The following is a 13,066-nucleotide window of genomic DNA, read 5'->3' on the forward strand; positions in this document are numbered from 1 at the left end:
AATGGTATTTATAATAAATGATTACAATATTTATATTTGTTCCAGATTTGAACTTATTACTTTTTATGTTTTAATACATTATTTTGAAATCCCCAAAAATTTGTATCATCCATAAAAATGCAAATTTTATCTATTTTTAATTTTTTTAATAATCACGTACTCTCCTTTTCTAATGCTTATAGAAAATACAATACTAAATACAACCTCTACATAAAATGGCAGTTACTATAATAAGCACCACCCACATTCATATTGTAAAATCCAGAGAACAACGTTTCGTCATGTGCTTTCCATATCATCCTATGATTTGTCAAACGTGAAATACAGCGATTGGAATAACATGGTACTGAAATTGAAACCTTTGATTAGGATTGGCTAAAAGTTTTACAACTGAGGTTTAACATGCCCAGACGCAGTTTTATAAAGAAAACAGACTAGAAAAGGTTTAGATACCAATCATAGATGGCAGGATCAGTGCTGAAGTTGAAGGAAAATTTTTTTGTAAATTTTGAAAAAAAGGTTCTTCTTAGAGGGTGCTTATTTACAGTCTAAAACATATTTTAGGATTTTTTTTTATTAAATTCCTCTTTAAACTTCATTAAATAATGTAATTTTGTACAAATAATTGAATGTTATGCTACTATTTATAAAAATAAAATCAGAAATCTATTAAAAGATAAGTTCTCTATCATTTTTTCAATTCACAAATGTGATATTGCCCTCATGATAAATTTGTTGGTAAAATCCTCTAAAACAAAATTATATGTGAAAGGAATTTATTCATTCTTCTAAATGTTAATGTTCAGGGGTTTGGTTCCCTGTGGTGGATAGAGTGCATATAGCCTATTTTGTAACTTTGCATTAAAACGAATAAATAAAAAAAAGGTTCTGTAGGTCAGAATGTTGGAAAAAATATAATTTTTAAAGCCCATTTCTTTAACAAATTCTGAACATGAATTATATAGCAGGTTTTTATCTTGTAGACTCTTCCAGATCAGCATCATTGTTACTATCTGAGTAGTAGTACAGATCTCCAGGGAGTTCTAGTATCTGGAGTCCCCTTTACCCATCCTACTCATGTTCCCCAAATTCTGGTTTTTTTACGACAGCAAGTCTTGTTCAACACTGTGATAGGTAGCTGTATCAGGCCTGCTAGTAAAACAGGTATGGATTACAACAGTATGAAAACACAAATATTAAAAATCATCAGAGTTTTGTTTTTATACAAGTTTTATATTTCTAAGAATGTCACAAATGATGCTTCTACTTATTGGCCTTCACAAAGAAATATACTGTGCTTACTGTAACAGTGACTAGAAATTTTACTTCAAGTCATATTTGAGTAACTTGTTTTTTTCTTAAATTTATTCTATTGTATATTTTTCCTTATATGCTTAGTTAACTCTGAACTTGTGTTGTTGTACCTATTTAGTCTGAACACATTAGCATATTTAACAGTATAGAGTTTATGCTGACACAATTATAAACACTATACTATTAAATATTCAAATTTTTGAATATACATTTTTTTATAGATGTGGATTCTCCCCTGATGTTTGAAGTCTCTGTTCTCACAACCACACATCTCAGCATTTCCTTTGAACATCCACTTGAAGAATCTTTGGCTACTGGTAAGTTGATTCAGGAAGTATTGCATGGCCTGGTGGTCAATTCCTCTGTTCTTTAGTATAAGTGCTGTCCAGCAGATAGTGTTAGGTGCTTTCTCTCTAGTCTGTCACTACTAAATTAGGAACGACTCTCTGGAGTGAATATGGACACCACCAGACAAGTCTGCACAAGAATAACCAATAATGCATTAGCATCTTAAGGTGCCCCAACAGTTGTAAGCAGCCTCAGGACTAAAAAAAAAGTTGATTCAAATGGTTGTAATTATTCAATTGCCATTCTCCAATGTAAGTATATAAAAACAGATTATAAAATTGCTGAGTTTTGTAAACTACAGTGGTATGACAAAAAGTCAGACAATTTATGAATTTTTTATTACCAAACTGAATCAAGTGATAATTCTTGTCCTGATTTGTTCATAGCGATCAAATTCATTGATAGATCACAATATTTTATAACTTTTTGTAAAATGTGTTTAGGTTACAGTTTTTGATTTTAGTTGTACACTAAAGTTCAGAGAGATCTCAAAGGATCAGATTCAGTATATTATTTAATTTTATAATTATATATTAATTAAATAAATTTTTTTTTCTTTTTGGTTCTTCTAGTTGATCTTGATCTACGAGATATTACTAATGTGAAATGCAAAATTTTCACCTTGACCAATGACACTCCACTCTGCACTGATGAATATACAAGCAAAGTGATGCAACGGTAATTGTGTATGCATTTTACATTATATACATAAGTAGTTGAAAGTAATTGAGTCTTAAATAGGTTGTAGAGACATGCCCATTTTACAGATCTTTAAGTCCAATTTGGTGTTAGAGATTTTACACCTAAATATACAATAATTTTTAATGATTGAACAAATGAAAAATTTTTCTTAAAAAAAGTTAATTCAGTCAATTTCCCTTTTTAAATGCAAAAATGATGCTGATATTTGAGATTCTGCAGTTCAACAGATTTTTTTTTTCATGTAATTTGTTTTGAACCCAACATGACATTTCCTATACAACAGTGTTTTGCATAATGGTTTAATAAAGTGATGGTCTATTAAGTAATTGATATTACTTGAAATTTTACATTACTTGGGATGATAGTAGAGAATAATATGGCTAGTTACTTTTAATGAAATTTGTAAAAAAAGGTGAAATATATGAATAGAAGAATTTATATATAATAGCATTGATATTCATTGGATGCAGTACTAAAGTTAAAATAAGTCAGTAGATGTTATCACCATCAAATTATATTATGTTTTTCCAGGTGTTTGTCTATCCCAGTAACTATGCGGGCAGTTTTGCGGAAAGCACATGTCCAGCGACAGCAAGCAAGAGCCTCAGCTCAAGGAGATTTCTTTTATGGTCCTGTACCTGGTGAGCCAGGACTGCCTTACTTCTCTCAGCTACCAGGTTATGGTGCTGGAAATAGTCTGGGAAGCAACAGTAGTTTTGGAGCAGGGGACTTTAGTAATTTAACAAATAAGATGAGTGGTAATGTAGTTGATAGGATGATTGAAAATGCAAATAATCAATCTGACACTGGTAAACCTAAAGATGCAATTCAAAATACAAGTGCAAAACAGTATCCTTTGTCAAGTTCAGTCTCTCCTAGTGGGGAAACATCTATGGGGTTTAGTCCTGCATCTCACATGCAAATGGGAGGATCACAGGCTATGAACACAGCATCTGATCAGGATTTTTTTCCTTTTGGTCATGAACAAGGAATGACAAGCGATTCAAATCCTATGAGTAGAAATTTAATTGCTCCTGGCCTACCATCTACAACTCAAGCCTACCAACAGCAGGGTAGATCAAATGCAATGTTAATGAATATGCTAAGTGATGTGCCAGCAGCCAACTCTCTTGCTACCTCTTTTCCTTTTTTATCCCAGACTACCACAACTGTAAAACCTCGTAAACAACGAAAACGGAAGACAACATCAGAGCTTCGTAGCCCAGGAAGATCAGGAGGGAAAAGAGCAAGTGAAGACGATAGCCGAGATTTACCAACTCCTGATAGTGAAAGCACAGAAACATCAATGTCTTTTGAGCATAACTTTCACTTATCAACATCTTTCACAGAACAGCAGTATGTAAGACCACCAAGTACACAAGGTAATTTTGTGAAAGGTGAAACTTCTCCAGCATATCCTGTGTTGGCTGATGAAGGTATAAATTTTCCTTCTGATCCAACTCATGCATTACTAGGTATCTCATTTACAACAGCTGGAAGAGGTTCAGGCATTGAGGGTGGTAGCTATAAATCACAGGCTGAATCACTGGGAACAAATTACCAAGCCAAAATACAGCATTCTGAAACATCTAGTCCCTTAGATTTGGATACTATAGCAACAAGTTCAGAGGACAATACAGGAGGAACTGTTGGAGAAGGAGTAGATGTTGACATGGATTTGACAGAGGCTGGCACATTTGGTATGGATCTTAACCCAGCTATAATGGCATCTAAACTGGCTGCATCAATGGATAGGCAGAATCGTAAAGTGAAACGGTTAAAAAGTAGTGACAGTGAGACAAAGTCAGAGACAAGAAACTCACCTTTAGAAGAGTTTAAGTGTGAAAAGGATTTGTATAATGTTTCAGAAGAGGAAAAGACAAATGAAAAGCTTATAGGTGGAAGTTTAGAGCAAGATAAATATTTTGTGCCTGATACAGAAATACCTTGTAAAACACCTCCTGCTACACGTAGTTCTCCATCCCCTGTAGTAGGTACCTCTTTTAAAATTGCAAAATCTGGTGATAGTCTTAAGATATCCAAAACAGAAAGCAAAAGTAAACAAAAAGAAAGCCGTAGATCCTCCAGCGTTGGTGAGAGCCCAACAGTTTCTTCAGGGAAACGTAAAGGAGATGCTAAAAAGGAACGAAAAAAGAAACGTGCCGAGAGTGCTGACAGTATTGATCGGAAATCTCCTATCAAATTGACTTTGGAAACTTCTCTTATGCCTCCTCCAGCTTCACTTTCTTCAGAAACCTCATCTGTGTCTGTTGTTTCTTCTGCAAATGCTGAAACTCAACCTCTTCGTCCCATAACCTTGAACATGAAACCTCTTTCTTTAGTTTCTTCTAGTTCGTCTGGAACTTCAAAGTCCACAGTAGTTTCCAGCAAGAAGTCGTCTACTAGTTCTGGGTCAGGAAGTGGCAGTAACAGTCCTACTCCCAAGTCAATTTCTTCAAATAAAGTTTCCATGCTAGGTGAGAAGGGAAGCAGTAAATCTTCTCCAGCATCTCAGTCTCAGACTTCGGGAAACTTGCGAAGTAATATTGATTCTGAAGGTAGTACAAAAATGATCATCTCTACACCTTCTTTGAAAATACAAACAAAACACAAACAAGGATCTAGTTCCAAAAGTAACAGTTCCAGCAGTTGGGGATCAGGATCTGTAGGTGTGTCTGCTTTGTCTTCTCAAGTAGGAGGTGGACCTAGCAGTGGAGGAAGATCTTCTCCTAGCAAAGGAAACACTCCTCGGACAGCCATTCTCAAATTGAAAAATCTAAATTTGCCTGCTTCTACAACCATAACACCTGTTGCTTCCAAGCCTTCAGCAGGTTCAACTGTTGGCCAGTCAAGCATCGCAAATTCCTCAGTCATCTCCTGCAGTGTTTCCATTATTCCAGCTTCAACTCCCTCTATAAGTACAACAGTAGCTAAATCTCAACAGTCATCTTCCACTACTTTATCAGGCAGTTACAAATCCACAAGCAGTGGAATTCGCTCTCGAAAGGGATCTTTGAGTGATGTAATTGACAAATTAAGAGTAAATGCAAGTCATGCCCAGCAAGCAGCTACGACTGTAGGTAAAGCAGAGAGCAGCAGCAGTAAACCTGACACTACTAGTGAGAGAAAAGAATCTAAGCCCGAGAAAAAGGATAGTGGATCTGTTAAGGAGTCAGGAAAGGATCGGGAGGGCTCTACTTCAAGAAGTGGGGAATCCAAACCTAAATATTCCAGCTCTGATCAGTTCACTGTTAAGCCAAGTGCTCAAGGAATTAAATTAACTGTCACAAAAACACGCTCAAGTGATGGAAGCTACAAAACATCAAGTAAGAACAAAGTACAATCAGGTTCAAAAAATATGGCTGTAAGTTCAAGCTCCATCTCAAATTCAAATAAGCCAGTAAGTTCATCTGGAAACACTGTGCAGAAAAATGTTAGTCCTTCTAGTAAGAAAAATACACCTTCCAGCAGTCCAAACACATCTCATAAATCTGCTACAGGAGGTGTAACAAAATCATCTAGTTCATCTGTCCAGAAAGGTCTATTCACATCTGCCAGCTCATCAACAACATCATCATCTTCTAAAGTTAGTTCTACTAGCAATTCATCTGTGAAACTATCAACTAAAGTTTCTATCTCATCTAAAGACAAAAACTCTTCCTCATCCAAGATGGTTGAAAAAGTTGATAAACCAAAAACTTCTGTACCCACATCTGAGAGCAAGGGTTCATTTTCAGAAAGTAAACAAGAAGTAAAAAGTTCAACAACAACTTCAGGAAGTACTAATCTCATGCCTCCTCCTCAAAGCAGTAAGCCTCTTTCAGAGCTGAGAATAACTGGAGGTAATACTCCTAAAAGATCCGAGGAATCTCCTTTGAGGCATTCTCCAAGACACACTCCAACTAGAGACAGTGCCGATGAAAGTGAGAGTGAGAAAGTATTTTGGTTATTGTTAGCTCAAACAAAGATGGATTCACAGAATTCATCTATTGCAAGAGCATCAGATGCACCAGAAAATTCAAAAGGAGTGAGCCCTGTAAGATCTGTATCTGATGAAAAAAGTTATGTTACAAGTAGCACAGATGTAAAACCATCTATGTCACCTGTAACACCTTCAGATCTTGTGGCAATCACTGATAAAGATATATTAGAAAACCAAAAGAAAAATGAAGTTTCATCATCCATTCGGGCAGAAGATGCTGTCACAACTACTTCTTCTAATGTTGAAGAGTCATCAAAGATTCCATCTGCAATACCTGCAAGAAGTGGAAAGGTTAAGAGGAAGAACTCAGATAGTGAGAGCAGTCCTGAAGATGGACTAGTTATTGATTGTCCTGGAATTCCAAGACTTCAGAAGTCTCCTGAGAAAAAGGCCAGAATTTCTAGTCCAAAATCTGAGTCCATGCCACCAAACACCACAATAACTCATGAATCAACAGAAAAAACAGAACCATCACCAAGTAGGACTATTGCCAAATCTCCATTCCAATCTACTCCAATTGAATCTCCTGGCATTGTTCGTACTCCTCCATCTAATCAGTCAGTCACAAGTTCAATGTCTCGTCCCTCTCCATGTGATATAGATGATGAACTTATGGATGAGGCGTTAATAGGTTTAGGTAAATGACTACGTGAATGTGGTGTGTGGAATGGATGCAGTATTGCAGCTGAGAAGTATAAACATATTGTAGAACTTGTCAATTTATATGGTGAACAGAAAATTAACAAGTCTATTCATCTGTAAATTGCAACTGATCCACACATCCACCATTAGAAACAAGAGGGAATAACATTTAGAGTAAGTTGTTGTAATAACTTTCATCAAACTAAAAAAAAGACAAGATTTTACATATACACAGATGTAGGGAACCTATATAAACAAAGTATTGAGTGCTTTATTTAAAGGCAACTGGAAGGTGCAAGACAATATATTTTGAGGATTATTCAAAATAAAAGTACTAGTTGTGAGAGGGTTATGATATTGCACTATGACATTATATATGTAAATAAATTTAATGGAACTGGTATTTTAGCTCTGTGGCTATTGTTTTATCAAATCTTAAATCTGGTAAATGATTAAATGTAAATAGATAAAAACTTATTCAAGTTTAAAAACTTGCATGATATTTTCACTTCATGTAAAATTACACAAATTTTAGTTTTCTCAGTAGACATGGTACTTGAGAAACTAATGACAGTAAATAACTTAAGCATGTATTGAACAGTATTAGGGATGGTTTAATATGTAGCTTTTCAGAAGTATGTTTTCTTGTAAGACCTTCCAGTGGCAAGTTGAAGGGCTCATAATGTAAAAACCATGTTTTAATATCCACATTAGGCAGATCACAGATAGCCCATTTTGTTGCTTTATGCTCAACAACAAATAAACATCATGTAAGCTCTGATTTGTTAAAAAAATAATTTAGTAATGGTCCCTCAGTGGTAAGCTTACATACTTAAATTGCTAAGATCCAGGGTTGGATTTTCTTTGATGAACAGGGTGCAGATAGCCCATTGTGTAGCTTTGTGCTGAAAAAACAGAATATTTAGTAATGTAATGAATAGAAACATTTAATTTGTAACATTTCCATTATTGTACATACATTGCATTTAAAAAGTAAGAAACAAACAAAAAAACAAACAAACTAAATGTGTGAAGTACATAGGTTTAAAAGCCTAAAAAAAAACAAAAATATTAAACACCATTTTACACTACTGGTTTTTCTCCCTTTTAGTTTACTCTACAAGTTATTTGTCATTTGATAAATATGACCTGTGCGTGTTATGTTTAAAAAAAATGTAATGTTTAAATGAATTTCCTATTCTTGGTTGCAAATTTAAATTAAGACTCCTGAATATTAATAGTTGGGCACATTATTTTGGTGGCATGAAAATTTATTAATACACAAGTTCCTAGCAGCTTGCATTGTCAAGAATGTCTTGCCATTAAAATAATATGCATCACTATTCTTTTATTTAACTTGGCAGTATTTTTTTACATTTTAATCTTTTTAGAATTGTAAATTACTTAAAAAAAAAAAGTTTTATCATTGTTATAAGTTCTTATCTTTCTTAGCTTGTTAGTTTAGGAGATACATGGGGCTATTGTTCTTGACAAGAAGAATCCTGAATAATGATTGCTGTATGATGCCCAGAAGAGAATTTCATAATCAAAAGTAGTTTTAAGTCCACAGCTACTGTACGTATGAATACTGATATGAAACATTGCTTTACTTGACAAATCATTACCAAAAGTTCCATATGCTTTTGATAAAAGCTAGCAGTTACAAATATGTCACATATGTTTTTCCAATATCAATCAATAGATATCTGCTACTCTTTAAAACTTTTATAATTATTCTGGAGTGCCATAACAAAAATTCTGTATTAAAAAAACTACTTTTAAGGTTTACGTTAGCATCAGGAACATAGTTTTAATATTTTCTGACAGTTCAGTTTATTGTATGTCATTTATGTACCATAGTTTTTATTTTACTTACATTTAGAAATGATAAATTTTGTATTTGTGTATTATATTTCATAGAAAGTTTTAATGTAATATAAATGTAGTTTCTCTATTAAAGGTAACATTAGAATGAAGGCAAAGTATGAACCAAAAAATTAAAAATTCATACTTTAATTTCTGCTAAATTAATATTGTTCCATGTTTCCTTTTCTTTATATTGTTATTCAAAAGTGTAAAGGCCTCTTAAAAATTGTAAGTATAAACTTTTAGCATGTTCTAAAAGTCAGTGAAACTGTTTTTTACTCTAATACGTACAGAATCTTTCATAGGTTACACAGCCATGTTAGTAGAAACTTTGTAAGCAGCATTAAGGAGTTAAGGTAGACACATTTTGAGTGATTTTTTGTAAATTTATATGATTGCATTTGCTGGGCTTGTTAATTTTGCAAGTATCAGGACTAAAAACAACAAACCTAAGAATTACAGAATTAACATTTCATTATCATTACATTTTTCCCAACTTAGGTCATAAATAGTTTTTGAATTTTACTGCTTGTACTCTGTAGTACATCACAGTATTGTAGGTTGAAAATAGTATTTTGTTTGTTACATATTCAGATGCACTAAAGTTAATTCTGAACTCTACTAAACATTAGTTGGTGTCACTGATACTTGTTCTACAAACTATGCCGTTTAACAAGTCATTTTATTTGTTAGTGATCTGAAGATTAGTGTAAATATTACTACAACTTTGTAATTATTTTCATTGTGTTACCTTTTTTTTTTAGTATTGAAAAATCCTTTGGTATGAAATGTGCTACTAGAACAGCATAGTTTCATATGTAATGTTACTATGCAATAAAATTATATTTTGAAAAAAAAAGAGTACTCTGTTGTATGAGGAGTTCCAAGCTTATGGTTGGATGTTTACATTCTTATATGAATATTCTTGTCAAGTAATGTTGAAACGTTTTGTTTTAAAGCATTTTGATTGTATAAAAACCAACTTCATCAATACACTCAATTTGAGTTTGTGGTAGTTAGTGACCAGAAAGGCTAAAAAATGCAGAACTGGTAATAAAATATATTTTATTTGTAATTCATTGTAAAGTTTCTGAAGATGGATTGACACATATCATTAACTGTGGAAAATGTCATTGGTAAATTTTGTACATAACTTGCAAATTTTAATGCAAATGAGAAAGAGTGTTTGTGCAATGAAAAAAACTACTACTACTAGTTAGTGGTTAATGCAAAAATATTTTGATAACACCTATCTATAATATTGTGTTCTTAATGTGGATTGGACTGCAAGCAAGTTTCTTAATGTTACCAGAGGTCACCATTTCTTGTAGCCAAGGTTATTTATGTAATTTTGTCCTTTAGAGTTTGGTATAAGTTATTTCATTAGTTTTAGTGTGAGAAACTGTCTTTAACCATAAAATATATGTAATTGTACAAAGAAAAGTTCAGTGAAATTGGTTTAAAACTTAGGACTTTGAAAACAACTTATTTATTCCATAGACATTTAAGCTGTTCAGAACATTTTAATTATCTTACTGCTGGTATTCTTTTTAACTTAATCATTTAAGAAATGAGTGTCTTGTCTTATGTGTAGAACAGAAGAAAATGAAAGTGGAAAATCTTTTGTAAATATTTCAGTTATCTAAAATTTCTAACTACAGTTCAATTTACTGTAATACTAAAACCATTCCGAATGTCAAATCAGTGTAATTCTAGTTAGCAATTTTTTTTAAGATTGGTTTTTTATTGCTAATGCAACTACATGTACTTTAAATGTTGTGTGTGATAACACTTTTCTGCAAGGCTGTCAATTTCTTATTGGTATATATGAATTACAGTATACATTAGCAGTACTGGTCTGTATTGTGTTTTATTATTTGTACATATCTTGTTCAGTTTTTACTTGTGATTTAATTTACATTTTGTTGTGAATATTTGTATGAGGAATGAGATTTTACATTTGCTTGTATACCATGTACTTTAATTATGGTATATTTGTAAATGATGTGATTGATTAAATACAGGATTATTTCCTCCACTGAAGTCTAATGTTACATTGTTTACCAGTATTGAGCTCTTTACAGAATTCCTCCAGAGGACACTCAGTTAAAAATTGCATGTAACAAAAGTTTAATCACATCTTATTTGCAATTAAAATATTAAAGTGAATAACATACAAAATCCAGATAATTTATTTTCCATAAATAAATGGTGTCATTTGATGAAGTAGTCATAAGAACTTCAAAACATTAATTCATGTTTTAAAAGATATTCAAATTTAAGTTTCTAGTGTTTGAATGAAAAAATAAACATACACCCCCAAATTTAAAATTTAGAGTTAAAATGCTTACTCAGTTTTTAAAAAGAAATAAACAGTGCAGAAATACATTTAAAAAAAAAAAAGTTCTAATACATTACATTGTAGTTTTATTGAAGATTGTATACACAAACAACTTCATAAATGTTAAAATATGCATGGTTAAACTATGTCCATGGAAGATTTACAAGAGATTAATATGGCTGGACAAGTACCAGAAATCAAATTACTTCATTGATATTGGATATGCTTGTATGTGTGTGTATATACACAAACACACAGATTCTTCTGTGTTTCAACATTTTTGCAAAATTAAGAATCTCCACAATTTTTTATTCTAGAACGATATACCTATAGTGCTTTTTGTAGCATCTTTAATATTTAATACAAACTAAATACTGAACTACTTAGATTTCTTTTTCATTCTATTAAGAGTTTTAAAGCCACGAAAACAAGTTGTATTATTTCATGGTAAAAGTATGTTTTATGAGATCTAAAAAATTTCTTATGTGATGTTTTTAAGTATACTTATTGCTTCACAGATTTTACAGTTATTCAAAATATATTTGTTGTAATTCATGGGCTTCTGCAACATTCATTACTTTGATTTTTCTGGTTTCTTACGGAGAGAAACTTCTTGTTCAAATGAAAGCATAGTTGATCTTGTTTGTTATTGATAAGCTGCTACATACAGCTGCACAAGTAAAGCATTTGATACTAGAGAAAACACAAGACTGATCATGTGACGTCATATAATCTAAATCAGTAGCTCCCAACCTTTTCTCTCCTAAAATTTCGGGAACTACTTCGTACAATTACATTGTAAAACATCTTATTTTAACGATCTTGTGGATTGCCACTGATCTACACATATCCCTTGGATACATCTGTTCTGGATGTAGGGATATTAGGTTATACTGTAAGTTCTACAGCACAATGCAGTTAAAGGATTAGTGATATTTTATATAAATTCTATATCACCAAGAGAATACACTAATTTGGCTGATAAACTGAAATCATATTTTAGAAAGTGAAACACAATTTAGTGGTAACACTGGTTTATTTACATATATTATTAATACAGATAGAACTTACATTTTTTACTTATTTTACATTGATCCATAACTACAGTCCGGTTTTCTCACCAATTCAAATGTGGATTTTCTTTGTACTTGATGTAATCTATTTTCTTGAAAAAGGAAATTTCAGTTTCACTTCTTATATTGCTTTCAGCTAAGGTTCTGTGGTCTTGAAGAATCAGCTCTTCATCCATTTCTGTATTGATGATGGGGTCATTGGTTTTAGCCCCATGGGCTTGATGTTGTATCTTAAGTGTGTCATAATCATAGTTTTTTACTGGTGGTGGCAAGCCAGTTCTTTTCTTGATATCTGTTAGGATTGTGTTCTTAAAAAAACTGACAGTCTGATTGGGATCAACATCCTTAAACACGACTGGGCGTACATTATGATGCTCAAAGGAACGGATGAGCCGCACTGTCACAATGATTCTGTTAGGCTCTTCTTCTGCCATGCTACTACAATGTTTATATAAATGAATGTATATCCACAAATTAGGAACAAAAATTGATGTATGCAAGTAACTTTCATATTCTTTGCAATAGTAAAATAGTCATAATAAGTACAACTGGCCAAAAAAGGAAAACAGCTATTTGGGAAATGTACTTTAAGCATTTTCTTTCAAATTTTCACTTGTGCAAAAAGGTACTCTACCAGGTTATTATCTGTGCTTTACATGAGCTTACTGAATATACATTTTGTGTGTGTGTGTGTGTGTGTGTGTGTGTGTGTGTGTGTGTGTATATATATATATATAATTAATTAATTTATTTATTAGAGTATCGTATAACAAATAATATATAGTAAAACCGAACGAC

At 32.5% G+C, this 13,066-nt stretch overlaps 2 protein-coding genes across 4 annotated transcripts in view; one reads left to right on the forward strand and one right to left on the reverse strand.

Annotated features, from left to right (window-relative positions):
• Positions 1–9,622, forward strand: part of LOC106457044 (mediator of RNA polymerase II transcription subunit 1-like) — a 65,448-nt gene extending 55,826 nt beyond the window's left edge. For both annotated transcript variants that reach the window (XM_022382864.1, XM_022382866.1), the window contains exons 14-17: positions 984–1,164; positions 1,536–1,631; positions 2,235–2,340; positions 2,896–9,622. In XM_022382864.1, coding sequence (XP_022238572.1) covers positions 984–1,164; positions 1,536–1,631; positions 2,235–2,340; positions 2,896–6,991 — 4,479 coding nt within the window. In that variant the 3' untranslated portion in view covers positions 6,992–9,622. The remainder of the gene's footprint in view (positions 1–983; positions 1,165–1,535; positions 1,632–2,234; positions 2,341–2,895) is intronic.
• The window catches only part of LOC106457050 (UPF0538 protein C2orf76 homolog), a 19,772-nt gene continuing 14,516 nt past the window's right edge, over positions 7,811–13,066 (reverse strand). The window contains exons 2-3 of one of the 2 annotated variants that reach the window (XM_022382869.1): positions 12,267–12,706; positions 7,811–7,893 (exon numbers count right to left, since the gene is read on the reverse strand). In XM_022382869.1, the coding sequence (XP_022238577.1) occupies positions 12,313–12,706 (394 nt within the window). In that variant the 3' untranslated portion in view covers positions 7,811–7,893; positions 12,267–12,312. Of the gene's footprint in view, positions 7,894–12,212; positions 12,707–13,066 lie in introns of those variants that run through there. The other variant, XM_013916432.2, reaches the window with a different exon arrangement.

The sequence above is a fragment of the Limulus polyphemus genome, unplaced genomic scaffold (genome assembly GCF_000517525.1).
Source record: "Limulus polyphemus unplaced genomic scaffold, Limulus_polyphemus-2.1.2 Scaffold286, whole genome shotgun sequence".
Classification (NCBI taxonomy): Eukaryota; Metazoa; Arthropoda; class Merostomata; order Xiphosura; family Limulidae; genus Limulus; species Limulus polyphemus.